This window comes from Hemicordylus capensis, chromosome 1 (genome assembly GCF_027244095.1).
Source record: "Hemicordylus capensis ecotype Gifberg chromosome 1, rHemCap1.1.pri, whole genome shotgun sequence".
Taxonomy (NCBI): domain Eukaryota; kingdom Metazoa; phylum Chordata; class Lepidosauria; order Squamata; family Cordylidae; genus Hemicordylus; species Hemicordylus capensis.
In genome coordinates, this window is record NC_069657.1 from 246104214 (window position 1) to 246131339 (window position 27126).

General features: G+C 40.8%; 1 protein-coding gene across 9 annotated transcripts in view; it reads left to right on the forward strand.

Moving 5' to 3' along the window:
* SUPT3H (SPT3 homolog, SAGA and STAGA complex component) overlaps positions 1-27126 on the forward strand; it is a 376915-nt gene that overhangs the window by 221127 nt on the left and 128662 nt on the right. For all 9 annotated transcript variants that reach the window (XM_053284109.1, XM_053284108.1, XM_053284106.1 and 6 more), the window contains 3 exons: positions 16659-16745; positions 18448-18538; positions 26380-26525. In XM_053284109.1, the coding sequence (XP_053140084.1) occupies positions 16659-16745; positions 18448-18538; positions 26380-26525 (324 nt within the window). The remainder of the gene's footprint in view (positions 1-16658; positions 16746-18447; positions 18539-26379; positions 26526-27126) is intronic.

Sequence of the window (27126 nt, forward strand, 5' to 3'; positions counted from 1 at the left end):
CACAGAAAGCAGTCAGCATCTACTGAGTCAGACGCTGGGTCCATCTAGCTCTATATTATCTACACTGATGGGCAGCAGCTCTCCAAGATTTCAGGCAGGAGTCTCTCCAGCCCTACCTGGAAATTCTGCCAGGAAGTGATCCTGGGACCTTCCGCAGCCAATCGGAAAAGGAAGAGGGAGGAACTTCCTAAAGAAGCTTGTTGAAGACAAGCTTTGGATGCCACGATGCCACCTTCTGACCTGAGGTTCGGCTGTGAAACTGAAGTGTGACCGAGGGTCCAGATTCAGGCTTGGGATTGGAAACCTCTGGTAGCTTTTCTTTCAGAACAGCAGGTTCCTGCATTCAGGCCATGGCAAAGCTGAACCACAGGCATGGTTGCCTCCTCTTTGCTGTTATGTGTGAACCTCTGCCATGTTGTTTCCTCATCCCAAACAAATTATTTAATCTCTTCCTTTGTCAGCATTAATCGCGAAGTAATGGTACATCAGCACCAGTGTGAACTATGGTTGACTCCAGTTAGGTTCCCATGTAACCAAGGTTTACAAACTAGCTTCAAAATCTTGGATAGTTTTAACCATAGTTGTGGTTATTGCAGTTTATAAATAAAATTGTGGTTTAGTTTTGTGTTTTGCAAATTTTGCGGGTTAAGTTGATATATTTATGCATTTGGTTTATATTTCATTCTATCCTGTGCACTCAGAACAGCTTACAGTATTTTTTCCTAAGTGTTAATTGCACAATTTTAGATCAGAAAACTACCGTGTTAATTTCCCACCCATAAAGTTTCTGTGGATTTGGCCTAGTTTTCTTCAGCTGAGGGATGCTGCCCCTTGCAGTGTGATTTACTCCTTCCTAGAACTTCAGTTATTGTATTAGATGTTTTAGAAAACGTATGTGGTGAACATATGAGTTCTAACATTTCCTTGCTGCAAAGGTCATGGTTTAGTTTATTCCTGGAAACTTGCTCTGTGTAAGTTGAAAATTAAAAAATGAGCTCAAGCATTTTTGTTGAATGATAGTGAGGCCCTGAAGGTTTTCTCTATTTTTGTAGATTAAACAAAACAACAACAAAAACGATGTATCCATTTTGTAGATATGTGGTAGACAGGGGTGTAACTATAATAGGGCAAGGGGAGACAGTTGTCTGGGGGCCCACTGCCTTGGGGAGGGACCCCAGAGGCAAGTCACATGACTGACTCCCCCAGCCATGCACCCGCTCAGGCTTCTTTCAGTTGTATTCATCCTCCAAAACTGATGTGAGAGTTAAGACATGGAGCTACCAGAACAGCATGTCTTTCTCTAGTACCATATATCACACACATATAAAACACAATCTTATTTATTTATTTATTTATGAATGAATGAATGAATGAATTTTACTATCCTTTTTGTTACCACTATTCAGCCTCATTTAAGATTTCTTTACTTCATGAGCTGAGCTTTGGGGGGGGGGGGATTTTAAAATCTTGTCTCTGGGCCCACTCCAATCTTGCTACTCCCCTGGTGGTAGATATGGTTTCTTTTATATTCTGCTCTTGAGAATTAGTTCGATGAACTTCTAGAGGGAAAGTAGGAGTCTTGTTTTAAAAACACATCTCACCTAGCTTCATTATAGTTTGATTTTGTGATGTTTGGACAATTTCAGCTTGATTATTCTTAAGCGGTAGATGTGGCTTCAGTATGCCTTTTCTCCCAGTTTGGTCCGCTGTAATCACATAATAGATTTATTTCATTTCATATTTTTGCAGTAACAGTAAAGAGGAAACTCTCTGTTCAAGAAACTCACTCTCTCTCTCTCTCTCTCTCTCTCTCTCTCTCTCTCTCTCTCTCTCTCTCTCTCATACTGGTCTTCCATATTTTAAAAGCGAAATTTATGAAAGGAGAAATTTATGTGGAATAGTCAGCTGGGTTGGCAATCCTGTCTATTAGACATGCCTTCTTGCATGTCTCTGTTGCTTTCTCTGTTTTATTAGGTGCCCCAAGTCCCTGAAGTTTTTACCTCTTGTGTTCAAGCAATGCCAGAGGACAGGCGAGTCCTATAGGGGCTGCTTCAGCTACTGCAGGGCAAACTGCAATTTGTGCCACTATCACTAAAACAACATTATATGCTGAGCAAGTGGAAAAGAACTATGGAGGTCTGCCCTACTTGCCTCTAAAAGTCCTGTTGTGTCTGGGGATGTATAGAGCCATTCCCAACAAAACTAGGGCCACTCAATTGCCCCCTTGGGATCCCATGCATTGAAAGTGCTCCTCATTCTGCCACCCCCTGCCTTGGAGCAGAAGTTGGGAGGAGGTCTAGCTCTGCTCAGGGGCTGAGAACTTCAGGCTGTGTGTCAGAGCTCTAATTCCATTCAAACTGTATTTGATCTTCTCAGTCCAAAGGTCTGGGTGCTTTTTCCCAACACGTGTAATGCAGGTTTCTCATTTTTAGCCTACTTTCCAGTAGGCTTATGAGATCACCCAGCTTTCTATGTGTGTGTCCGTGTGTCCTGCCCTATCATCTTTGCAATGCCTGGACCACTATGAACCAAATCGGGTGCAGCTGTAGGGACACCTCAAGGGCATCGTTTGTGATGATGTCATCCACCCAGATCCAAGATGGCAGATGTGTGAACTTTTGAAGCACACGTGGACTAACTTGTCAACTGCTTAAGTGATTTGAACCAAATTTGCTACAGCTGTAGGGACACTTAGGGATGCCCTAATGGTGTGGTGTGTGGTGATGACATCCACCCCAATTCAAGATGGCAGACACATAAACATTTTTTCCCATTTTATATCCCGCTCTTCCTTCAAGGAGCACAGAGCAGTGTACTACATACTTACGTTTCTCCTCACAACAACCCTGTGAAGTAGGTTAGGCTGAGAGAGAAGTGACTGGCCCAGAGTCACCCAGCTAGTATCACGGCTGAGTGGGGATTTGAACTCAGGTCTCCCCGGTCCTAGTCCAGCACTCTAGCCACTACACCACGCTAACTCGCTTTGAGGTGCAAGTGGGCTAATTTGTAAATGGCTGATTTGAACCAAATTTGGTGCAGCTGTAGGGACACATAGGGATGCCCTAATGGTGTGGTGTGTGTTGATGTCATCCACCTCAATTCAAGATGGTGGACTTGTAAACATCTGAGGTGCAAGTGGGCTAACTTGTAAATCACTTAACCAATTTGAACCAAATTTGGTATAGCTGTAGGGACACATAGGGAAACTTCAACGGTGTAGTGTGTGATGATCCATCCACCTGGATCCAAGATGGTGGTCACATGAACATCTGAGGCTCAAGCTGGCTAATTTGTGTACTATCTAACCCATTTGAACCAAACTGGATACAGTTGCAGTGAGTGACACACAGGGATACCTCAATGGCATAGTTTGTGATGATGTCATCCACACTGATTCAAGATGGCAGACTAAACTTTTGAGGTGCAAGTGGGCTAACTTGTGAACCGCTTAACCGATTTGAACCAAAATTGTTGCATCTGTAGGGACACCTCAGTGGCGTAGCCTGTGATGATTTCATCCACCCCAATTCAAGATGGCAGACACATAAACTTTTGAGGCATAAGTGGCCTAACTTGTAAACTGCTTCGCTGATTTGAACCAAATTTGGTGCAGCTGTAGGGACACACAGGGACATCTCAACGGTGTAGTTTGTGATGATGTCATCTACCCCAGTCACCGATGGTAGTCATGTGAACGTCTGAGGTTCAAGCTTGCTAATTTGTGGACTGTGTAACCCATTTGTACCAAATTGGGTACAGATGCAGTGAGTGACACACAGGGATACCTCAATGGCATAGTTTGTGATGATGTCATTCACACCGATTCAAGATGGCAGACGCGAAAACTTTTGAGGTGCAAGTGGGCTAACTTGTGGCCACTCTAACCAATTTGAACCAAATTTGCTACAGCTGTAGGGACACATAGGGCTGCCCCAATTGTGTAGTTTGTGATGATGTCATCTACCCTGATTCAAGATGGTGGACGTGTGAACCTTTGAGGCACAAGTGCACTAACTTGAGGACTCTCTAACTGATTTGAACCAAATTTGGTACAGTTGTAGTGAGTGACACACAGGGACACGTCCATGGTGTAATTTGTAGTTATGTCATCCACCTATATCCAAGATGGTGGACACATGAACATTTGAGGTGCAAGGGATCTAACTTGTGGACCTTGATTTCAACCAGATTTAGTCCAGTTGTAGAGGCAGTGTAAGGAAAGTAGACTGATTAGTTCTTAATAGAACAACTTGTTTTATAGCCAGGAAATCAGTCAGGTTAAGTATTGTTTTAGATTTGTATGTTACTTGTACACTACTTCAGTTTGAAATGGGTCAAAATATGCTTTTAGATATCCTAGTAAAGCTCAAGTGAAGCAAGAGGGCAACGCTGTAGCTAGAAATGATATTTTGCCTTTCTGTGTTTAATTTGATAAATCAATATGTTATTTCCTTATGTAAGCAATTTGAGGATGTAGTATTTGAATAAATGCTACTTTCTACAGCAACAAAGAAAGTGTTTTCATAAGTTCACAATATAGCATGTAATCACCACTTAGCATGAATAGTAACTAACAAAAGAACATTTTACTGACTGTCTCAAAATAATGCAAATACTTGCCTCTGTGTGTTCCCCAAATGTGTTTTAAAATATCAGAAAAGAGGATATATGATATCATTTAAACCATTGCTTTTAAGAAATCCATATAAGGTTGCATAAACTTGAGAAACCTTACTATTATTATTTTTTAAAGGAGTCTGAGGCACAGTTCCTACAAGTCATTTGTCTAATCTTCACTATGTGTATGTGTGTTCGAATGTACATTCTAACATTTACATAGCATTTACATAGCTTTGTGAATGGCAATGTTCAGATTTGTTTGGGAACTTGTCTTGTTGTGATATCTCCTGATCATATGCTTTGATGCTCCAGCAGTCCCTATTTACTTGTGACAGTTCCTGTATTTTGGTCCTTATCCCTGATAAATCGCTGTCTCCATTTTATCCCTGTTGGTGCCTTATTAAATGTATGTTTGTGTGAGTTGCTAGAATTGTCCTCTTGTAAACTCGAGCTGTTGCATCTTGGAAATGGGGGAGGGGTTGGTAGGAAGTCATGTGTCTTTTGTCTAGTGCACATGCATGTAAATGTTGAAGGGTAGTGTTGTGAACTATACCTGGTTTCGCACTCTGTACATGCTCAGAGGGAAAGAGGCAAAGTCACATCATACACAAACTGAGTTGGTTCTTGGAGATGGTGACCATGTAGGATCTGGGCGTGCAAACAGAGATAGATAGAGAGACACTCAGAAAGTTCAGTGGGCTTTATTATGAAAAAGTTGCTCATCAGGACAAAATAAAAACATGTTTCCGATTCAAGGTGTAGTGTAATGTGCCTAACTAACATATGTGTGTGCAATCAGTAATTACAGCTATCTAACAATCTAACAAATCCTAAATAAAACATTTAGAGAGAAGCAGAGAAAGAAGAAGGGGGGGCTTAGGAAGGGGGGTAGCAGTGATTAGTAGGGAGGAGGAAAGTAGGGATCCAAGGCTTGTGAAGGCAGCATATTACCCAGATCAGAGGCTGGAGAACGGTGGATCTTTCAGCTGAAGGAGAAAAGCTTTTGGCTGGAGACAGGAGCTCTTGGATCAGGCATGCAGTTTGCTCAGAGCACGACTGAGAGTCAGAGCACCATGGCTGGGAAAGTCTTGACTTCTCACTTCGCAGCAGAAGTCGCAAACAGTCCCTTCCCCCATGGAAAGAGCTCCTGCCTCTAGCCCCGCGGCTTGGGCAGCAAACCCTTGGATTACTCATGAGCAAGTCTTGCTTGTAGGCAGAAGATTGCGTGTAGGCACAAGACTGCTTTTAGGCAAGAGACTGCCAGCTCTCTTGCCTAAAGTAGCCTCATTCTTTATAGTTATATCTTCCTTTGATCTCTCATCATCTTTCCTGGGTCCCAAAAGGGGACAACTTGCTGCTACCTTATGGATAATGTCTTTTGATTATTCAGGATATTAGCCCAGTCCAGGGAGATCTTAATCCCATCTTCTGTTAGCTTCTATCTTGAGGAGGGGACATTGCCCAAGACAAATCTGCCTCTCGAGCTGCAAATGGGCATCTTCTGTTGTCCCCAGATTTGGGCCTGGTCCCAGAAGGTGTTAGTAAAAGGACTAAATCTACAGGTGTTCTCCTAGGGTGGAATTTCTATAGACAGCAACTGAGTAATCCCCTTTGGGCATAGCAGAGCCATCACTGACAAAGATTAACATAGATTTCTTGCAACAGGAAAGGGGAGATCAGCCCCTGGCCTCTTCCACAGACATTATCTGATAGTGAGTTACATTTTAGCATTTTGATTAGCTTAGGCCTAGCCCTTGTGTTTCTGTGAGTGCCCATTTCACAATACAATGCTGGATTGCCTCTTCTCTCACAGACCAGTTGAGATCTGGGATGTCAGTTCACCCTGAGCCCAGGCATTAATTGAACTCTTAATATAAAATGAAATCAGACACAGGCCTGAATTCCATATACTTCTGGGTTGGTACCTCTGAGTATAATATGTTGTGGTGCCCAACAGTAGGGAGTTCAGTACTGATCTGGTTCCTGGTGAGAGAGGCTCCCCAGAACAATTCGTATCTGTCGGATAAAATAGCAGAATAACCTGTTGTATGGTTCTGTCCTAGCCAAGTTTGTAACTTCTGCCTAGGAGCATTCTAAAATATTGTCTGTTAATTAAAAGCTTGCACCAAAGCTTGTTGGCACAATCTGGAATTGTTGATATTGAAGATTCAGGAGGTCTAATAAAATCATTTAAATAGACAAGTGGAATCAGCTCTAATTGGCAAGGGTGTAGGGAGCTTTGCAGAGAGTGGGGGACAAAGTTTGACTTGCGTGTTCTTTCGCCTGTGCAAAGCATGCACACCCCAAGCCATGCCCTCTACATTGGATGTCAGATGCAAGGGGGTGGGGCCATAACAGCCCCTTTCTCTGCACTGTCCCCACCTCCTTACATCTGACATCAGACACAGGGGAGGGGCCAATGCCTGGGGGGAGAGGAGAGGGCCGTGCCTCACGCTCCCACCCAGTGAGCACTTTGCTCGCCCGCTAGGTATGGGAGGGGGCAAGCGGGTGTCCTGGCTGAGGGCAAGAGGGAGCCTTGAGGGGATCCCCCAGACCCTTGGGGCCTGGGGACAATTGTTCTCCCTTGCTCAGTGGTCACTACGCCCCTGCTCATTGGTTTTTCCCATGGCAGATTTTAGGATTATGTAAAAGCACTTAGAAAATTGGCATGGTTTGCCACTTGTTGATCTTGCCCAACTTGTCCCTCAAATTATAGAAACTTTTTTTTTAAAAAAAAATCCATTTTAAAAACTGGAAACAGATTGCAAGTAAGAGGCCTGTATTTGTGCACTGCATCCGAGTTTTTCTGTCAGATCTCCTAAGTACCTTAGGAATGCCCCAGGGCAGAACTTGCAAACTTCAAGTTTCAGAATGCCCCAGGACAGAATTTGAAAACTTGGCTAGGATGGAACCATGCAACAACAGGTTATTCTGTGCTATTTACCCAGCAGATATGGATTGTTCTGGGGAGCCTCTCTCACCAGGAACCAGACCAGCACTGAACTCCTTGCCCTTCAACATTTTAGATTAAAACCAGGACAAGCTTGAAACAACTCTATTCTCAGACCAAGAATCAGTGCCCAAGGCCTTCCCTCCACCCAGACACATCAAGACACATGGCTGAAGATTCTGTTCCCACGGCTGTATTCATTTACTCTGTATCAGGCAGTCCTTCACTAATATGGAAGTTAAGAAGGCATTTGTTTTTTGGGTTAACAATTTGCTAGAAGAAAAGGATTGCCCAACAATATTTTACACATAATATGCCTCAGCACCTGCAGTGTGGGAAATGACAAGCTGTGCACTGTATGGCACCTTAGTATTCATGTGCAGGCAGATTTTTGGTGTGGTGACTGTGAGGGTGGATAGCACAAAATAGAGAAAATGCCACTGAAGCATATACACTCTTTCCCCCTTTTCCCATGTTCCCCGTTTCCCTCTGGGCAGCTCTTGTACCAGATGCCCATATTTATTTATAAATTTAAAGCAGGTTCAGTTTTAGGATGAGTGGATGAGCTTAAAAGGAAATTATTAGGGAAAGCGTGGTTAGCTTGCTGTTTTAAAGAAAATGTTTTGTATGGACAGAATAGCATCTTTATAATTATTCATAAAGATACTTGAAACGTCACCTTCAACACTCCGTTTGTAAAACATTGCTTTGAGGAGTTCAGTGATTCACTGTTTTTCAAATAATGTTGACTTGTAAAAATCAAACAAAACAAAAGGTTTTTTAAAAATATATTTACATCTTAGTAAATGGCTAAGCTTGTAAAAACGTATGACATTATTTAAACTTCTAAAAAAGTTTACCTTAAGCAGTTATACACTTTTAAAGCACAACAAGGCATGTATAGAAAATTGTTTAAGTAATAACTATTCTGAATCTCCATTAATAATCAACTATTGTAATATATTGCCGCAGTGGAATCTGAAAAGTTGAGGTTCTGATGTATGTCTATAAATACCAGAAATTACAGCTAACTAAATGTAAATTGTGTTATAATTTCACTCATACTTAAAGTAAATGTGATATTTCTTAAAGCATTATTTTTTGGATTTCATTGCATTAGAAGTATTCTAATATTACATCTTAGTTTTATGTCAACACACATGTTTAATAAAGATTAAACATATGAAATATATCAGAATCAAAATTAATCCTTCAGGGCTTTATTAAAGAGCTTGGCTGATAAAATCTCTTGTTTGAAAATACAAGCAGTGGGCATTTATGTTGAAATAAAGGTAGGGACTATGGGCAAGAAAACATTCTGAGACTGATATTTGACAGTGTAATAGTGCAAGTTAGTAAGTTGCAAAATGTATCATCTTTCTTCTGAACTTCAGCTTTACTCCTTTCGTACCTTTGCATTCTGATCATGTATTACCTCTCTATTTTCCTCTCTGTCAATGACATTTTCCAATCAATATCTATTATAAACTTATAAGGTTTTTCATGGCGTTGCTTTCCCTCTCCTCCTCCTTGCTTTCTCCTCATGTGCCCTCTTACTCTCTGCACTCTGCTCGGTCTGGTTAGGTCTCCTATTTCCTCAGCACTCTCTGTTCTTCTTCAGTCATTGGCTGTGGCCTTCCCCACTGCTTGGAACTCTTTCCTCTTAATATCTGTCTTTTCTGTTCCCTTTTTAAATTTAAAACAGCTTTTAGAACCTCCTTGTTCTGCACTTCATTTGCTTTTAGAACGTCTTATGCTGCTGCTGTTTTTCTTTTTCTTTTCCACATTTCTTTTGTTTCTGTCTCCCCCTTTCCCGTCCATTCTCTTACCTTCCTTATAGCCAAGTAATTTTAGGTGCTGTATAAATAAAATATAATGATGGCGATAAAGTGCTTTTTTTTAATAGTCAGAACATACTTCATAGAATCATTAAAGCTATGGTTCAGTTTTTAAAATATTCCCCAGTCATTCTTGTAACTTTTAAGATATAATTACAGCAAACACTGCTTTCTTTGTTGCATACAAAATAGGGAGGGGGGGAGATTTAATTTTCACATACAAAAATTATGTTGGTTATGTTGATCTAGTGCTACATAATTTGAACATTCTTAATAAAAATAATTGCACAATGGAACGTTATGATCTGGGTTCAGTGACTGGAATTCTAGCAGTACAGCATACATGTAAAAGCCAGTACTCTTCTTCCAAATTTCTAGTGGATCTCTCCCATTTAGTTTATTTCAAATCTAAGAATTTTGAAAACTTGTGGCATATAGTCAAGATACCGTTCCACTAATGGAAAGCTTCTTCCACTCATGAAGGAATTCTTTCCAAGTTAGTGGAACGGTGTTGCATGAAAAAAGTGACCTCTTCATCCAGAGGAGTTCCTCTGTTTGCCTAAGCGCTTGCAGAAGAAATTACGTTCTTTTCAAAACCTTTCATGATCCAGTAGAGTTTGTATGCTACAGCCTATATCTTCTTTACCATGTTTCTCTTACTGTAATGCAACCCTCAGTATATTGTGGTACTGCACACTGGTAGAGCATGAAGTCATTTTCTCTTTCCACCTTGTAGGCAACTAGTTAGTCATGACTGAACCTCATGGAAAATTGGGCATGTTAGTCATAATTTCAGTGGATTTCAGTGGATTTTCGTCCCAGTAATTTTTGGAACCAAGACAATATTTTCATATTTCAGGATGTGGTAAGTAAGAATGTAGAGGAACAGACCAATGTGATTCCAGCATTTTCAAATTAGGCATGCTATAAGGAATTTGATTCAGAAATGTGTTTATCCATTAAAAAAAAATAGTTGATTACCTTTCCTGAATTTTAATCCATTAAAAATCTTAATTTTAATCTTTGTTTTATTATTTATTTATTTATTTATTTATTTTATTTTTAATCTTTGTTTTATTGTTTAAAAGTTTTATTTCTATATGTAAATTGCTTTGAAAACTTAGGTTAAAAGTGGAATATAAAGAACTTGAAATAAATAATACAAATAACAGTATTAATAGGTAAATGGCTATTTAGTTTTTTAATATGGATATGTAAAAAATTACTTTCAACATAGCAGGCAAATGGACAAATATTGCAGATAGAAGTGATTTTAGTGTGAAATAATGTTGCAGAAATGTAATATTTAAAGGTGTGGTAGTATGTTTTGTTGGAAGTGTCAAGTAACAAATTCAAGTTTCTTTCCATGTATGTTGGATTTGTTCAGTCATTAAAATATAATTCTAGAGAATGTGGCTATCTGAAGGATATTTGGATAGCTGAAAGATCTTGTTTTGGAAAATGATCTAGAACTGACAACATGCTTGTTGGGTAATTTCATTGCTATGGAAATGATTATAGCTACCACCCATGTTTGATTGGTATGAATGGTATGAATGGATTTGGACAATTGGATGTTTTGTGTAAGGTAGTTTATTATAGACAAGCTAAGGAAGGAACATCAGCAGATCAAATGGAGTTTAGTCCTACTGATTTCAGTGGAAGGTAAGCATGCTTAACTTTCTGTTTTCAGTGAAATGGTTTCTTTTCCCAGTGGTTCTGTTAACAAAGGAATTGCTTCATTTATAAACTGAGTCAGAATCCTATCTAGCACTTAGTTTATTATGGCATTATTCTATCAAAAAGAAAGTATTAATATTTGGTGAGTAAACTCCCTTGAAAGCCACCTAACAGCGCAGCAGAGAAATGACTTGACTAGCAAGCCAGAGGTTCCCGGTTCGAATCCCCACTGATATGTTTCTCAGCTATGGGAAACACCTATATTGGGAAGCAGTGATATAGGTAGATGCTGAAAGGCATCATCTCATACTGCACAGGAGATGGCAATAGTAAGTAAGTAAAGTAAAGTGTGCCGTCAAGTCGATTTCAACTCCTGGCTCCCACAGAGTCCTGTGGTTTTCTTTGGTAGAATACAGGAAGGGTTTACCATTGCCTCCTCCCACGCAGTCTGGGAAACATACCAGCGGGGATTTGAACCGGCAACCTTCTGCTTGTTAGTCAAGCATTTTCCCGCTGTGCCACTTAAGGTGACGGCAATAGTAAATCCCTCCTGTATTCTACCAGAGACAACCACAGAGCTCTGGGGTCACCAGGAGTCTACACCAACTCGACGGCACACTTTACTTTTACCTAAACTCCATTAAGCCCAGTGGGATGAATGGATGGACAGATGTGTGTATAGGATTAAACTGCATGTTTTGTAAATTAGGACATGTGATATGAGGAACAATATATATATATAAAAACATTGGATGTTCTTGAGAATTATGTTTGCCACCCTTCTCCCACTGAAGCCACGTGATTCTCATTTTTAATAGAATTGATTGGTACTCTGTGGCCACAATTCAATCTACAGGTGTACTGAAATAACTGGCATAAGCATATCCAACTCATAGTTTTTCCATGTTTTTCCTCCTGTTCAGCAGAGATTTTTATTATACTATCTGTTTAGTTCAAAGGGTTTTGTAGCTTTGAAAAAGATGTGTTGTATTATCAGTATACTAACATCACTTTTCTATGTGCTTATTAAATGTATGCTGGATATAACTCTGCATGGTTCATCCAAACTGCACCAATGAAATATTCATCCTATTCTTTGTGTTATAATTTTACCCAGCTTTTCTATACTTTGTGCTGGAAATATAAGTACCTTGTGTATCCTTAAACTAATCAGGATAAGAAGTCACTTTGCTTGTGCCAAAGAAATAGAACTATCATTTTTCACATTCTTATACTTTCCAGTTCAGTTTCGAGTAAGATTATGTTACTATGACTTCTAAATTCCTGAAAATTCTCTTGTCTTTGTAACTGTAAAGGCCTTCCTGAGCATTTCAAAGGAAAAATGTGAAGCTTTTTCACACAGTATGTTTTGTGCTGTGCATACCAGATACAGTTCACGATTTGTGTGCATGTGATTATAGTTGGGGGGGGGGAATTAATGCAGTCCAGTATTATGATTTATTGACTGAATCTTTTTCCTGCTGAACACTTGCCAAAACTGAAAGCTCCCCCCACCCCGCATATTAGAAACAGCTACTGTTTTTGTTGATCTTTTTAACTCCTGAATAGACCCATTTCAAGTCATACCAGCATGGGATCTTAGATTAATAATATACTTATTCAGCTACTACTACAGAGTAAAATCATTGCTAGTATGGAATATAAAGGCTAGAATTTCTTGAAATTATTTTCAGGTGCATTCGTGAAAGATGAGTAGGAAGGCTTTAAGCTTTTTTTATATAAAATAATCTGATTTCTCTTTGTTGTCTCATGTTACAAATGTGAAAGTGAATTTTAATGTAACTTAATTTTGTAAGCCTCTGTCTACACCAGCACCTTTTTTCCTTTGGTATGTGTGTGGGGGGGTATCTTTCATATCCCAGTATCCCCACATAGCACTTTGTGAGTTTCCTGTGTTTATCCATTTCCTCATTTTCCAGTTAGTGGGTTATTCTTTGTGGGAGATTTTGGTGGTTTTTAAAAAGGAGTTTCTATGTACACCTGCAAAGGATCAATAATTTTGAAAAACAGGGAAGGGGAAAGTTGAGATGTGTTTGTGGGAATGAAAAGGAAAGAGCAAACCACTGGTAGAAATTAGTAAATTGGTGGACTTCTGCATAATTAGAAGAATAAAATGTTAGAGTTGGGACATACCTTTGGAGGTCTTCTCGTCCCACCCGTACTCCCCATTCAGTGCAGGAAACTGATACAGCAACTCTGACAGATGGCTGTCCAGAGAACCCACAATTGCAGACTGGTCGAATTCACACTTAACACAGAACCACGGGTTCAATGGACCCGTGGCTCCACACACCCCCTCCCTCTGCTCTCTCATCCGAAAGGAGTTTCCTCCTTCAACTCCAGTCCCATGGGGCCAAAACTGTGGTGACAGTATTTGTATGTAATACTGATGCTGCAGAATTATTATTATTATTTCTTGTTTACACAGTCAGACAGGTGTTATTGACTGGTTTGTTTTATCCAGACATCGAGTCCTTCCCAAGGACCTGGGATGGCTGAATTTTATTGTCAGTGTTGTTGCTGTTGTTATAGATATCGTCACAGAATATAGGCTGTTCCCAGTAAAGCTGCTTTTTGTAATTGGCTGATGGCTATTTCTGTGGCTCCTATGGTGTTGAGGTGCTCTTCAGGTTGTTTTGGAACTGCATCTAGGGCGCCAATGACCACTGGGATTATTTTGGTCTTTTTCTGCCACAGCCTTTCAATTTCAATTTGTAGATCTTTGTATTTGGTGATTTTTTCTATTTCTTTTTCTTCTATTCTGCTATCCCCTGGTATTGCTATGTCGATTATTTTCACTTGTTTTTCTTTCTTCTCGACTACAGTTCTATCTGGTGTATTGTGTGGCAGATGTTTGTTTGTAGTCGGAAGTCCCATAATATTTTTACATCTTCATTTTCTTCAACTTTTTCAATTTTATGGTCCCACCAATTTTTGGCTACAGGTAGCTTGTATTTTTTTCAGATGTTCCAGTGTATCATCCCTGCTACTTTGTCATGCCTTTGTAGTCAGTCTGTGTGATCTTTTTACAACAGCTGATTACATGGTCCACGGTTTCATCTGCTTCTTTACAAAGGCGGCACTTGCTGTTTGTGGTTGATTTTTCGACTTTGAAAGTCAAATAATAATAATAATAATTATTATTATTATTATTATTATTATTATTATTATTATTATTATTATTATTTCAATTTCTATACTGCCCTTCCAAAAATGGCTAAGGGCGGTTTACACAGAGAAATAACAAACAAATAAGATGGAACTAGAGTTCATGTCGGTGAAACTTTACTCTGACCAAAATTCAAAGTGTAGTTTGGTGAGGAAAACCGTGGGTCCCTTTTCACCCTTAAATCTGGTTTCCTCAATTTGGACGTGTGGCTTGGGAAAACGGAGGTTAACGGACCTCCGGCTTCCTATTACGTCCAAATTCAGCCACTGTTTCACAGTCATTCGACTCTTACAGTTAGGAAATTCTACTTCATGTGTAGCCTAAATAGTATTTAATAGTGACTGTGCTTCCTTGTAATTTCAATCCATTGGTTTTAGTTGTGCCTTCAGGAGCAATAGAAAACTAGTCTCCTCCTCCTCCTCCTCCTCCTCCTTATGTGACAGTCCTTCAGGTATTTGAAGACAGCTATCATATCTCCCCTTAGGCTTCTCTAGACTAAGCATACCCAGCTCCTTCAGCTGTTTCTCATAGGACATTTGGTTTCCATGCCCTTTACCATGCTGGTTGCCCTCATCTGAACCCATTCCACTTTTCCCATGCCCTCCTTCAAATGAAGGGCCCAAACTTGGATGTAGTATTATTCCAAGGGAGGCCTGCTCAGTGCAGAATAAAGTAGAACTATTACTCATTGTGATCTGGACACCATGCCTCTGTTCATACAGACTCGCTTTTTAGCAGCTGCACCACACTGCTGGTTCATGTTTAATATGTTATCCACTAAGACACCTTGGTCCCTTTCAGATGTATTGCAGTCAAACCTGATCTCCTACATCCTGTACTTGTGCACTTGATTTTTCTTACATTTTCATTTGTCTCTCTTGAACTTCATCTTCTTGGTGTTAACACCATACCTGTCCAAATTGGCTTGGATCGATTCTGTCTTCTCAGTTGTTAGCGAATGCCCCTCTGTTTCATGCCATCTGCAGAGCTGATTTCCATGTCCCATGTCATTTATGAAAATGCTGAGCAGCAGATTGCCAGGACAGAACCCAGTAGCACCCGGCATGATACATGATGACATGGAGATAATAATGAGTATTGGTTAGGTATGGTTGTTCAACCAGTTGTTAATCCACTTAACAGAAGCATCATCTACCCACATTTTTACTAACTTGTGACTAAGGATATTATAGGGAACTTTATCAAATGATTTGTGAAATCAAGATACTCTATGTCTACAGCATAGTAGCTCTATTGCGGAGAGCGCAATAAGTAATCTGGCATTCCTTGTTCTTGACAAATCTATACTAGCTCCTACTAATCTCCATATTTTTTCCCCTAAATGCTCCCACAGGCACTCGGTAAAAGTCAAGGAGCCTCTGGCCCTGTCTCCCTTGCCAGTCCCACCCTTTCCCCCCTTGCTGGGCTCCCTCATCTGCCAGCTATGCTGCTGCTTGAGGTTGTAGGCTGGTGGCGGCAGCAGCAAGGATGGAGCTTTTTGCATGCAGCGGCATCCTGTCCTCACTGCCTCGCTGCTTCTAAATCAGAGCAGACCAAGCAGACAAGCTTGATAGAAAGCATGGGGAGAAGACTGCAAGAGGGAGAGCAATCCAGTTGTTGGAGCTAGCAAAGCAGCAGAGATGTGAAGAGGCCATCCCTGCATGCAAGAAGCCCTCTCCTTGTTGTTGCTGCTGCCGTCTCCAGCCTATGTTACAACATCAATTAATGCATCACCTGAAGAGTGAGGCAACCCGGTGAGGAAGAAGAGGGAAGGCTGCTGTGTTGTCTCCTGGGTAGGGCTAGCTGACTGGGGGGTGGGGAGCAAAAGCACACAGGGAGGGTGACAGAGTTGGTGAGGAGCCAGGGGCAGACAGGTGACAGAAAGCCCAAAGGAGGTGGGTCAGAGTGTCCACACTCACTGTCCTATGGCACAGTCTCAAAGTTCGTTTGATCTTTGGGGATTATAGAATCAGTACATAACTTAATGTTTTGGTCCCTGGATGTGAAAGCTAGATGGTTGTCTCCAATTCTAGAGGAAACTCATATTCTACCATTCTTTGTAAAATATATTTTAAGGAGGAAAACTCCCAAAGATAAAGTGATGTGAAAAGCAGTTGCCAAAATAAAGTCAGCAAAACAGAAAATTATAAAATGGATAATGAAGATATAGACTGTAATTTTACTGGTGTTTGTTTTCCAGTGCTTATCCTCTGGAACTCTGGATTTCATTACTGACAAATAGTACTTTACCCTGGAATTTTTACATGCTCCCTTGCTTTTTGTTTATTGCCATGGTCTGTGGCCAATATGTTTAAATAAGTACATTCCTACAAAGTGTAGCGCTGACACCACTGGTCTCACCTTCCTTCTTTGTTTACAGTTGCAGCAAGCCTCCGAAGTTTCTCAGATGAGAGGAGCAAGAGTAATCTCTCCAGAAGATCTTCTTTTTTTGATGCGCAAAGATAAGGTACAATAATCAAAATGTATTGTAGGTGCAACATATGCAGTCAGCTTAGGTATCTACCCATTTTAAAGCAAGCTATTTATAAATGAAATTGTATTGTTATAACTTCTGTCCAGCTCTGTTCCCTATGCTGTATTTACTCCATGTGTTCCTTCACCTTGTGCAAATGTATGAAATCTTCAATTTAAATTGAATTCCATCAAGCAGAATTCTCACTTTATGAAAGGGGGAGGGATCTAACCCAAATTCTAAAGGTCTTCTGAAGCCTAGCTCATCCTTTTTGATGTGCCTCGCATTAGCAGTATCCCAGCTGCTTCAGCTTCTTGGCTCTACTGCCTTCCCAGTGTAGGTCCACATCACCCAGACTTTGTCTTAACCAGTGGTGTAGTTGCAAATTCAGATGTACCATGACAACCCCCATAGCTACAACCACCCCAACAGCCACATCCCATAGCCATATCCACCCAATGCCCACACACCACACTTAAATGCAATAATTTTGGGAGTTCTGTTGCAAAATATCAAGGATAGTTTCATAGTCCTACAGAGACTGAACCTCACATAGTTCTTTGCCCAGAAGAGCAGTCTGGATTGTCAGCCACAAAGGGAGGAGTATAGTGCTTGTAACAGAAGAAAGGAGTAATAGCTCAATTGTAGTCTGATATTCAGTTATGGAACAAAGCTATTAGAACAGCAAGAGCAACATATTATTTTCATTTAAAAAGCAAAAGGCTTGGCGTCCCTGCTGAGACCCTGAAGGAAAAAAACGTGCTGGGATTACATCCCTGCAGCACTACACTACTGGTCCTAATCAGGAGAAGAAAGAAACCATTCCCTTTTCATGCGCGCACACACACACACACACACACACACACACACACACACACACACACAGAGCTTATCTAGTTAAAAGGTGTTAACATGTAGGTAAATATATGGGAGAGCCATTGGAATCAAAGTTATGCCAAGACTGATGCTTGGTAATGCTAGGAGAACTCAGTCAATGTGAACTGATTAGCAGGCTTTGCCTTTTTATTTGAATGTTGATGTGCAAAAATATTACATGGATGGGCTTGAGAAAAATAGAGGATTCTTAATGGATGGATCCATTTAGTATTTTTTTCTTAATTCTAAAGACTGTAGATGATTGACTATTTAAAAGTCCACAAGCTAAATTGAATCAGCATCAAGTGCTCTATGGATGGTTATCCTTCTGTGAAAAAAATGCAAGGATGTATGATCCTTTTTCCAAAGAGAATAAAACTGGCTTTGCCAGAAGCAAGCTGTTCCCTTCGATCTCCTGCTTTATTCACATGCCTTCTAGGTTCTGCGGGAGCTAGAGGAATGCTGAATGCTTTTAGGCTTCTGCATTGTGCTGTCCGATTGGCTTACTGACTACTTTCTACCTACTGCACCCAGCAACACAGGCTGCAGCTGAATAAACAGCATATTTTGTACAACCAAGGCTAGAATTTGGAATATATGTGCACAAAGGATTCTGATTTTATGTTCATTAACTGCCTTAGTTCAAATTAAGCTTGAATGTCAGCAAATGGTATCATGTCAATGAGTGTGGTGTTCATGTATGTATGCAATTGTGTGTGTATGCTAAAAATACTTTTAGATGGCAGCAGTGACTCTCACTCTGGCAGCTAGTGTCTGCATTAATTCTCATTAGTGTCTGTACTCTTTTTTTCCTTCCTAGAAAAAGCTTAGAAGGCTACTTAAATATTTGTTTTTCCGAGACTACAAATCTAAAATTGTCAAAGGCATTGAAGAAGATGATCTTCTTGAAGGTAGAAAAACTTTTAGATAAGTTGCGTTTCTGTGGGGAATATTCAACATATGCACTGTGTATATCAAATGGAAAATATATTCCTCATGTAGATAGCTTTAGACATCCAAAAATATTTACTTGGTTGGAAACTCCATTTAACCTTGTGCTTTTCCATGGTGGATTGCTTATAAAAGTACAGTATGTCAGTCCAGCAACCAAATGATAAGTAGAGCTGCTTGATGTCAAGAGCTGTGTTGAACTAAGGAACTGGTGCTGATTAAAAGGCTTAATTGATTTCAGCATGTATAATTTACATGTGGCAGCCCACGTGCTCAAGGAGGAAGGTGTTCAGTTTCAAAATTCATTTGAATAAGCATTTTTTTTAAAATAATCATAATCTAAGTCACTTAATTCTGATATATAGCTAGAAGGTATTTGCAGTCTTCAGTAGCCGATGTATATTGAAAACATAGTTTTTCTCCTTTTTTGAACTAGTCACAGCCAGGATATACAATCACTGGACAGATCTTCAGTAACTGCAGATCAGTAGCATAACTCCCTAAAATTATAGTTAGTCACTTATCCCTTCTGGTTGCTTAAAAGATAACTTTTTTTCTCCTAACAAGTTAACTTAGAAGATTTTATTTTATTTATTTATCTAACGTATTTATATACCAGCCAAAACGCAAGTCTCTGGGCAGTTTACAATACAATATAAACAACAAATAAAAAGGTTAAAACATTACAGCAATTTAAAATTTAAAAGAATGTTAAAACTATTAAAAACCACCAAACTATTAAATTTTCCTCCTCATCTCTATTCAGGAGGACTTGAAATGATTGTTTTACTAAGCAGTTCCTTTAAATGTTCTTGAAATTCAGTGTTAAGGTTCTCTGTAACCTACAATTGCTTGTATTCTTAAATATTGAATTGAATTAATATATGTGTTGCTTAATTCTGCCCCATTTCTTGTCAAAACATAGCATTTCCGGGGCTGTGGCAATTTAGCAGTGGTTATGACTGAATCAGTGGTAATGATTGAAGCTTCACCACAGCTCTGCCCTAAGCCCTAAACAGTTCTTTACATTTCTTCCTCACCCGTTTTCACCCACCCCTCCTATTTTTCCTCTTTAAAAAAAAAGAATGGAAGATTCTTCAAGTTTACAAAATGAACAGAAACCAAGCTTCTTTTCATAACAGGTTATATGGTGTCAGAAAGTCCACTTTGTCAAAAATTACAATCCCAGAGTGATAAATAAGAGACTGAAGAGAAATAACTTGTCCAAGGCCAGATAGTAAATCTGTGACACACACAAAAATGAAGACCACACTATGGCCCAGATCAGAGATACAGTAATGCTAAACTAGAGCTTGTTTAGCACTGCATGAACAAACCTAAGAGAGCTGCAGGCCCTTACACTACCCCTGCAGCAAATGAGGGCTGAGTCCTAAATGGCCAAAACACCAGAATCCCTCCTGGATCTGAATTGCCACTGAGGAAGAGGTTCAGGGGAATTGTCTGAAAGTTTGATTCTGAATTTGAACTAGATCAGCTTTTTTCTCATCACCTCCTCAGTTTACAACCATCACTCTAGATAAATAACCAGACTGTATTTATTTTAAAATTCTTTTATTTAATCCTTAAGAATATTCAGCATTATAATATATACTTTAATAAATAGTAGCACTATACTTCTTAAACATTATCAGGTGTCTAATTTTGGTTCTTCCATGCCCAAAGCCAGCACCACCTAATAAAGGGATATGGTGTACCTCTTTTGAGGATTACTAATTTACTTGTGCCAGCCAGGCATGTTGAAGGTGTTATAGATTTTAAAATAAATAACCCTCCCCCTCCACACACATGGAAATAAAGATGAGGAATCTTTAAAAGGCCTGAATCTTCACGTGGCCAGTAAGTCTGTGGCTTTTTGATGTGTGAAGCCATAAAAGACTCCTGTGCCTTTATGACAGATATGTTGACTATATCTGTGTGTGCGGGTGTGGATAGAGTATTTTCTATACCACCATCAAGCAAATGTGTTTCTTAAGGACTACTTACTATGACTGATGGGGAGGGGCCATACCTCAGCAGCCGAGCATATGTTTTTTTCCTGCAGAAGGTCCCAGGTTCAATCCCTGGCAGGGGTCCCTCTAATTTTTTTCATCTCTGTGTGGAATTAGTTTTGTTCTGGGCGGCAGTATCAAGCCATGTGTGCACACATGCATTCAAAGTTGGACATTCCTGATTCAACCTGAGCGAGATCTAAGATTAACTGAGAGGACATCCAAAAACTTGTGAGCGTTCGCACGTGTGCACACCTTAGAGGGAACAGTGATCCCTGGTATCTCCAGTTAAAAGGAACAGATAGCAGCTGAGATCCCGAAGAGCCACAGCCAGTCAGATTAAGCAATCCTGACCCAGTATAAGGGTCAGTATAAGGCAATTTCTGACCCACTATAAGGCAATTTCATATGTTCATATGACCTTTTGGAAATGTGAATAAAGCAAAGGATATCTCTGGGTATATACAGAATATGCTTTCCTTATCATTAGATAACCACAATCAGCATCTTTTTATCTGAGATTAGGGAAGAAGGGCATCCAGATTGATATATGTGTGATTGTCAAATCCTTGTTTTAGAAACTGAGTGCAGATGGTTAAGTTGGAAAATGACTGATCTGGAGGAGGAGGAAGGACACTAGAGCTATGTTTCTATTTTTGTATTGGACTAGAAAGGAAACAGGATTTATTTGGGAGTTATGGAGAAAGGCAAAGGCAACTTGGAATCTGATGCAGCAAGATGGGTCTTTGGAAAGGGAAGTGAAGGGGAGACAGAAGCTCTCTTCCTTCCCAAAACTATTCCTCTTTGTCCTTGCTGCAAATAAAAATCTCCCCTTAACATCCGTATAGGAGTCAATGCTGCTTCTTTGACAGGTACCACTGAAAGAAAATGAAGCAAACTGGGGGCGGAAGTTTACAAACCTCAACCCAGAAACCAAAAACATCAATGGAAAACAGGAGTCGAATTTATTAAGAGGAAGAAAAAATTGGCCATACATGTTTCAAGCGTTATTCATCAGGAATAGAAAGTATTGATAAGAATAATGAGTATTTTCATAGGAACATAGGAAGCTGCCATATACTGAGTCAGACTATTGGTCTATGTAGGTCAGTATTGTTATCACAGACTGGCAGTAGCTTATTTGAGGCTGCAGGCAGGAATCTCTCTCAGCCCTATCTTGGAGAAGCCAGGGAGGGAACTTGAAACCTTCTGCTCTTCCCAGAGTGGCTCCATCCCCTGAGGGGAATATCTTGCAGTGCTCACACTTCTTGTCTCCTATTCATATGCAACCAGGGCAGACCCTACTTAACTAAGGGGACAAGTCATGTTTCCTACCAGCTCTCCTCTTAACCTTAACGTTTGAACATTATAAGCTTGGCAAACTGGAATCTTGATCCAGGTAATCGCAAAGTTGGGCAATATGAAAACGACACTTTGCCAATACAGTTGTCCCTTGCCAACTGCAAGGGTTCCATTCTGGGAAACCGTCGCAGCTGGTGAATTTGCGGTTGGGAAGCAATAGGGAATCATTGCAAACAGGGTTAGGGGAATCGCAGTTACGAAACTGAAAAACAAGGTAAAAAACAAATGAACCCTCCCCCCCCCATGCCCAGAAATGAACACCCCCCTCCAGATCCCTGGAAACGAACCCCCCGGACCACCGGAAATGAACCCCCCAGATTTCCAGTAATCACCCCCACCCTTTAAAAAAAACTCACCTAACTGCAGATACTCAGGTCATGGTTGGCGAGGGTGGTTACAATTTCCCAGTCGCGGATACTCAAATCCGCGATTGGGAAAACCGTGATTGACAAGGGATGACTGTACAGAACAAGGAAGAGAGATAGGGTTTGAAGCCTTTGTTTTCTGATTTTTGTCAGAGTAGCAGCAAGGGTTTTGGTGAACTGTACAAGGAACATTTGCTGTCAAAAGGCATTTTTCCTTTCTTTTTTTCTTTTATTTATTTTTATTTTACATTTTATATCCCGCTCTTCCTCCAAAGAGCCCAGAGTGGTCTACTACATACTTAGGTTGCTCCTCACAACAACCCTGTGAAGTAGGTTAGGCTGAGAGAGAAGTGACTGGCCCAGAGTCACCCAGCTAGTATCATGGTTGAATGGGGATTTGAATTCGGGTCTCCCCAGTCTTAGTCCAGCACTCTAGCCACTCTACCCACTACACCACACTGACTCAGAGAAGCATGGGGACTCCTCTTGGAGATACGGTTCCTATGTACAGTGAGGGAAATAAGTATTTGATCCCCTGCTGATTTTGTCCGTTTGCCCTCTGACACAGAAATGACCAGGCTATAATTGGAATGGTAGGTTTATTGTAGCTGTGAGAGACAGAATAACAACAAACAAACCCTCAAAAGCCCAGTGCCCAAAAGTCAGCGATGGATTTGCATTGTAGTGAGGGAAATAAGTATTCGATCCCCTATCAACCAGCAAGATTTCAGGCTCCCAGGTGTCTTTTCACTATATGCAGGTAACGAGCTGAGATGAGGAACACCCTCTGTAAGGGAGTGCTCCTAATCCCAGCTTGTTACAGTACCTGTATAAAAGACACCTGTCCATAGAAGCAAGCAGTCACTCAGCTTCCAAACTCACCACCATGCCCAAGACCAAAGAGCTGTCGAAGGATGTCAGGGACAAGGTTGTAGACCTGCACAAGGCTGGACTGGGCTACAAGACTATCGCCAAGCAGCTTGGTGAGAAGGTGACTACAGTTGGCACGATAACTCGCAAATGGAAGAAACACAAAACAACTGTCAATCTCCCTCGGTCTGGGGCTCCATGCAAGATCTCACCTCGTGGAGTTGCAATGATCATGAGAACGGTGACAAAGCAGCCCAGAACTACACGGGGGGAACTTGTCAATGATCTCAGGGCAGCTGGAACCATAGTCACCAAGAAAACAATTGGTAACACACTACGCCGTGAAGGACTGAAATCTTGCAGCGCCTGCAAGGTCCCCCTGCTCAAGGCAGCACATGTACAGGCCCGTCTGCAGTTTGCCAATGCACATCTGAATGATCCAGAGGAGAACTGGGCGAAAGTGTTGTGGTCAGATGAGACCAAAATCGAGCTCTTTGGCATCAACTCAACTCGCCGTGTGTGGAGGAGGAGGAATGCTGCCTATGAGCCCAAGAACACCATCCCCACCGTCAAACATGGAGGTGGACACATTATGCTTTGGGGGTGTTTTTCTGCTAAGGGGACAGGACACCTTCACCGCATCGAAGGGACGATGCACGGGACCATGTACCGTCAGATCTTGGGTGAGCACCTCCTTCCCTCAGCCAGGGCATTGAGAATGGGTCGTGGATGGGTATTCCAGCATGACAATGACCCAAAACACACAGCCAAGGCAACAAAGGAGTGGCTCAAGAAGAAGCACATGAAGGTCCTGGAGTGGCCCAGCCAGTCTCCAGACCTTAATCCCATAGAAAATCTGTGGAGGGAGCTGAAGGTTCGGGTTGCCAAACATCAGCCTCGAAACCTTTCTGACTTGGAGAGGATCTGCAAAGAGGAGTGGGACAACATCCCTCCTGGGTTGTGTGCAAACCTGGTGGCCAACTACAAGAAACGTCTGACCTCTGTGATTGCCAACAAGGGTTTTGCCACCAAGTAATAAGACATCTTTTGTGAAGGGATCAAATACTTATTTCTCTCACTACAATGCAAATCCATCGCTGACTTTTGGGCACTGGGCTTTTGAGGGTTTGTTTGTTGTTATTCTGTCTCTCACAGCTACAATAAACCTACCATTCCAATTATAGCCTGGTCATTTCTGTGTCAGAGGGCAAATGGACAAAATCAGCAGGGGATCAAATACTTATTTCCCTCACTGTATTTAAAGATGTGAATTAACCAAAACATAAGACATCTGCCTTGGGATGTCTTATGAAAGGTGGTATAAAAACTGAGCAAATAAAACAAATAGATTGAACAAATAAAATTAATTTGTAGGAGATCCTTGTATCTTAGCTCAACATATGAAGGGGAGATATTTATTCTTGTTCTGGAAGTATAACTTTTGACCACTGTTGGACTTTATGACACAATCTATATCCTGTGATGTAAAGTAACTTCGGTGGGTTTTTTGGTTTTTAAACTAGAAACATCTTCAATTTAAAAAAATAAACCAAACTGTATTGAGAGTTTCCCAGAGAATCCTGAGAATTTAGCTCTTTGAGGGGTTAGCAATCTCTAGCAGAGAGTTTTCATCATCATTTCCAAAATGACAATTTCAAGAATTCTTTATGGGGAAAACATAGCAATTAAACTGGTATTAAATATTTAACCCATTAAACATGAATTTTTGTTGTTAAATAGATTGATATTGCATAAATTGGCCACTCACCCCCGGCAATGCTCTCCACTCCATGAAGGAGCAGACTCGCTCCTCACCCCCAGCAATGCCCTCTGTTTTGGGGGAAAGTGGAGACACTGCTCTTCCCCAGAAATGCCCTCTGCTTTTGAGGGGGATGGACCCTCCTCCTTGCTTGCCCCCACCCTACATGCTCACTCCCCTTTCTGGTTGTGCCTGTCTGGCTTATACAAGTGATAGACTGATGTGACCACAAGGAGGAGGAAGAAACAAGTGGGGATGGGCAGGCTTGTCCTCTTCCCTATGGTTACGTCTGCCTTTCTCAGGCAAGCAATGAACCAATGCAAACAGGAGAAGGAGGGAATAACCTGCATTGGTTTGTTGTGTGGCTCAGGTGCCATGGCAAGCTGGACCTGAGAACTGCCAAGCCCTGGAGTGTGTGGATGCACTCGCACTCACCCACATCCACACACCATGTCTATGCTCCTTATCTATTTCTGTTTAATCTCACTTTCTTAGTAACTCATTCATCTATTACATTTTCGCCCTGACATGACTTCTAGCACATCACTTGTGGCAGAGTCAAAATTCCTCTAAATAGACTCATTAGGTCCTATTATCCTGCTGAGCCTTTTAAAAAACAAGATATGCTGATGGATCACATGGAAGACTCATGCAGTTCTATCCAAAGGTGCCTTGTTTGAATAGATAGACCCTTTGTTTCGCACATAGTGGCGTTCTGGTATCCACAGCAGCCCTCAACCCCATCCTACACTGTTCTTGAGTAGATTTTATGGGGAGGAAAGGGAGCTGCTGTGGCAATGAGGTGGCAGAAATGCCATTCATGTATTTTCTATCTAACCCATTCACAAAAATGTGTTCAGTATGGATCTTTGCCATAAATTGACAGTTGAGAAAGTCACCTCAGAGTGAGGAAACAGTAATCTGAAATAGCTACCAGCATGAGCAATGTTATAGTTTTGTAAACCTCACACTCATGGTTTATTAAACAGCTTTGCCCCAAATCTGAAACTGACACATAGTCAAAGGGAGCCTCAAGCAAAGTCTTAAAATGTCAAACTTGATTCTTTGTCTGTACTGTGTTTTGCATATACATGGGTTTTGGTGCTGTATTTACCTGAATCCAAAACAAGGTTTTTTCCAAGTCCTTTGATGTTAGAAATGGGGTGGGGGCACCTTAAATTCAGGGTCCACATCCTTTTGAGTTAATAGTATAAACTATAGTTAACCCATATTTTTTAAGGGGATCATCTTAAATTCAGGGTTGTCTTCTGTTTGGGTAAATGCGGTATGTAGTGTCTATCTGTATGTGCTAATTAATGCCATTTGTTCATTTAAAGACTGAGGCTTTGGCAAAATATGGGAATGCGTGTGATCACTTGGGAATGAATGCACATGCATTCCCAAAACAATATGGTTTGTTTGTTTTTCACTTTCAGACAAACTCAGCAGCAGTAGCAGCAGTAGCTCCAACAAACGTCAAAAAATCGCTCAAGACTTTTTAATCTCTATTGATCAGACTGGAGAGCTCTTGGCCTTGTTTGAAGATGATGAGATTGATGATGTAAAGCAAGAGAGAATGGAGGTAAGTTCTGTACCTGGATCCTACTTGGCACTTTTACATCACAGAATTAGCCAAAGAGCATTTAATCTACTACCTGTTCTATGGTAAGATCCTCAACTCACAATCTCTGTCTACACGTCAGCTTAGCCCTCTTATATTGTAATCTTCACAGGTTGAACAATGTGTCTCATGTAGAGTTGCTGTGCACCCCAAAATTCTGGGTTTCAACTTTCATTCGGATTTTAAGCATCTCACCCAGATTGCTTATCCCACCTAGATTTGCTCAGATTTCAGCTTTCTTTCTTTTCTTTTTTTAAAGCTGAGCTCTAGCCCTTATAGAAGTGGAGTTATAGAGCAAAACGTGTAGTCACTATTCCGCTCAAAAATTATTTTCAAGTCAATTTACATAATATGCAAATTAGACACCCAGATATGGAAAGCCAGAGCATGGCAACCCTAGTCTCATGTGAAAGATGCCTTGGCCAGCAATGAATATTTCAATAAAGCAGAGTGTTCATGGCAAGTGAGCAAAGCCATGCCCTACAGCAAAAGGCAGAACAGAAATCCCCCATATATAGTACTCGCTGAAGTCCTCAGCTGCATGGCTATGTAATAAAAGCTT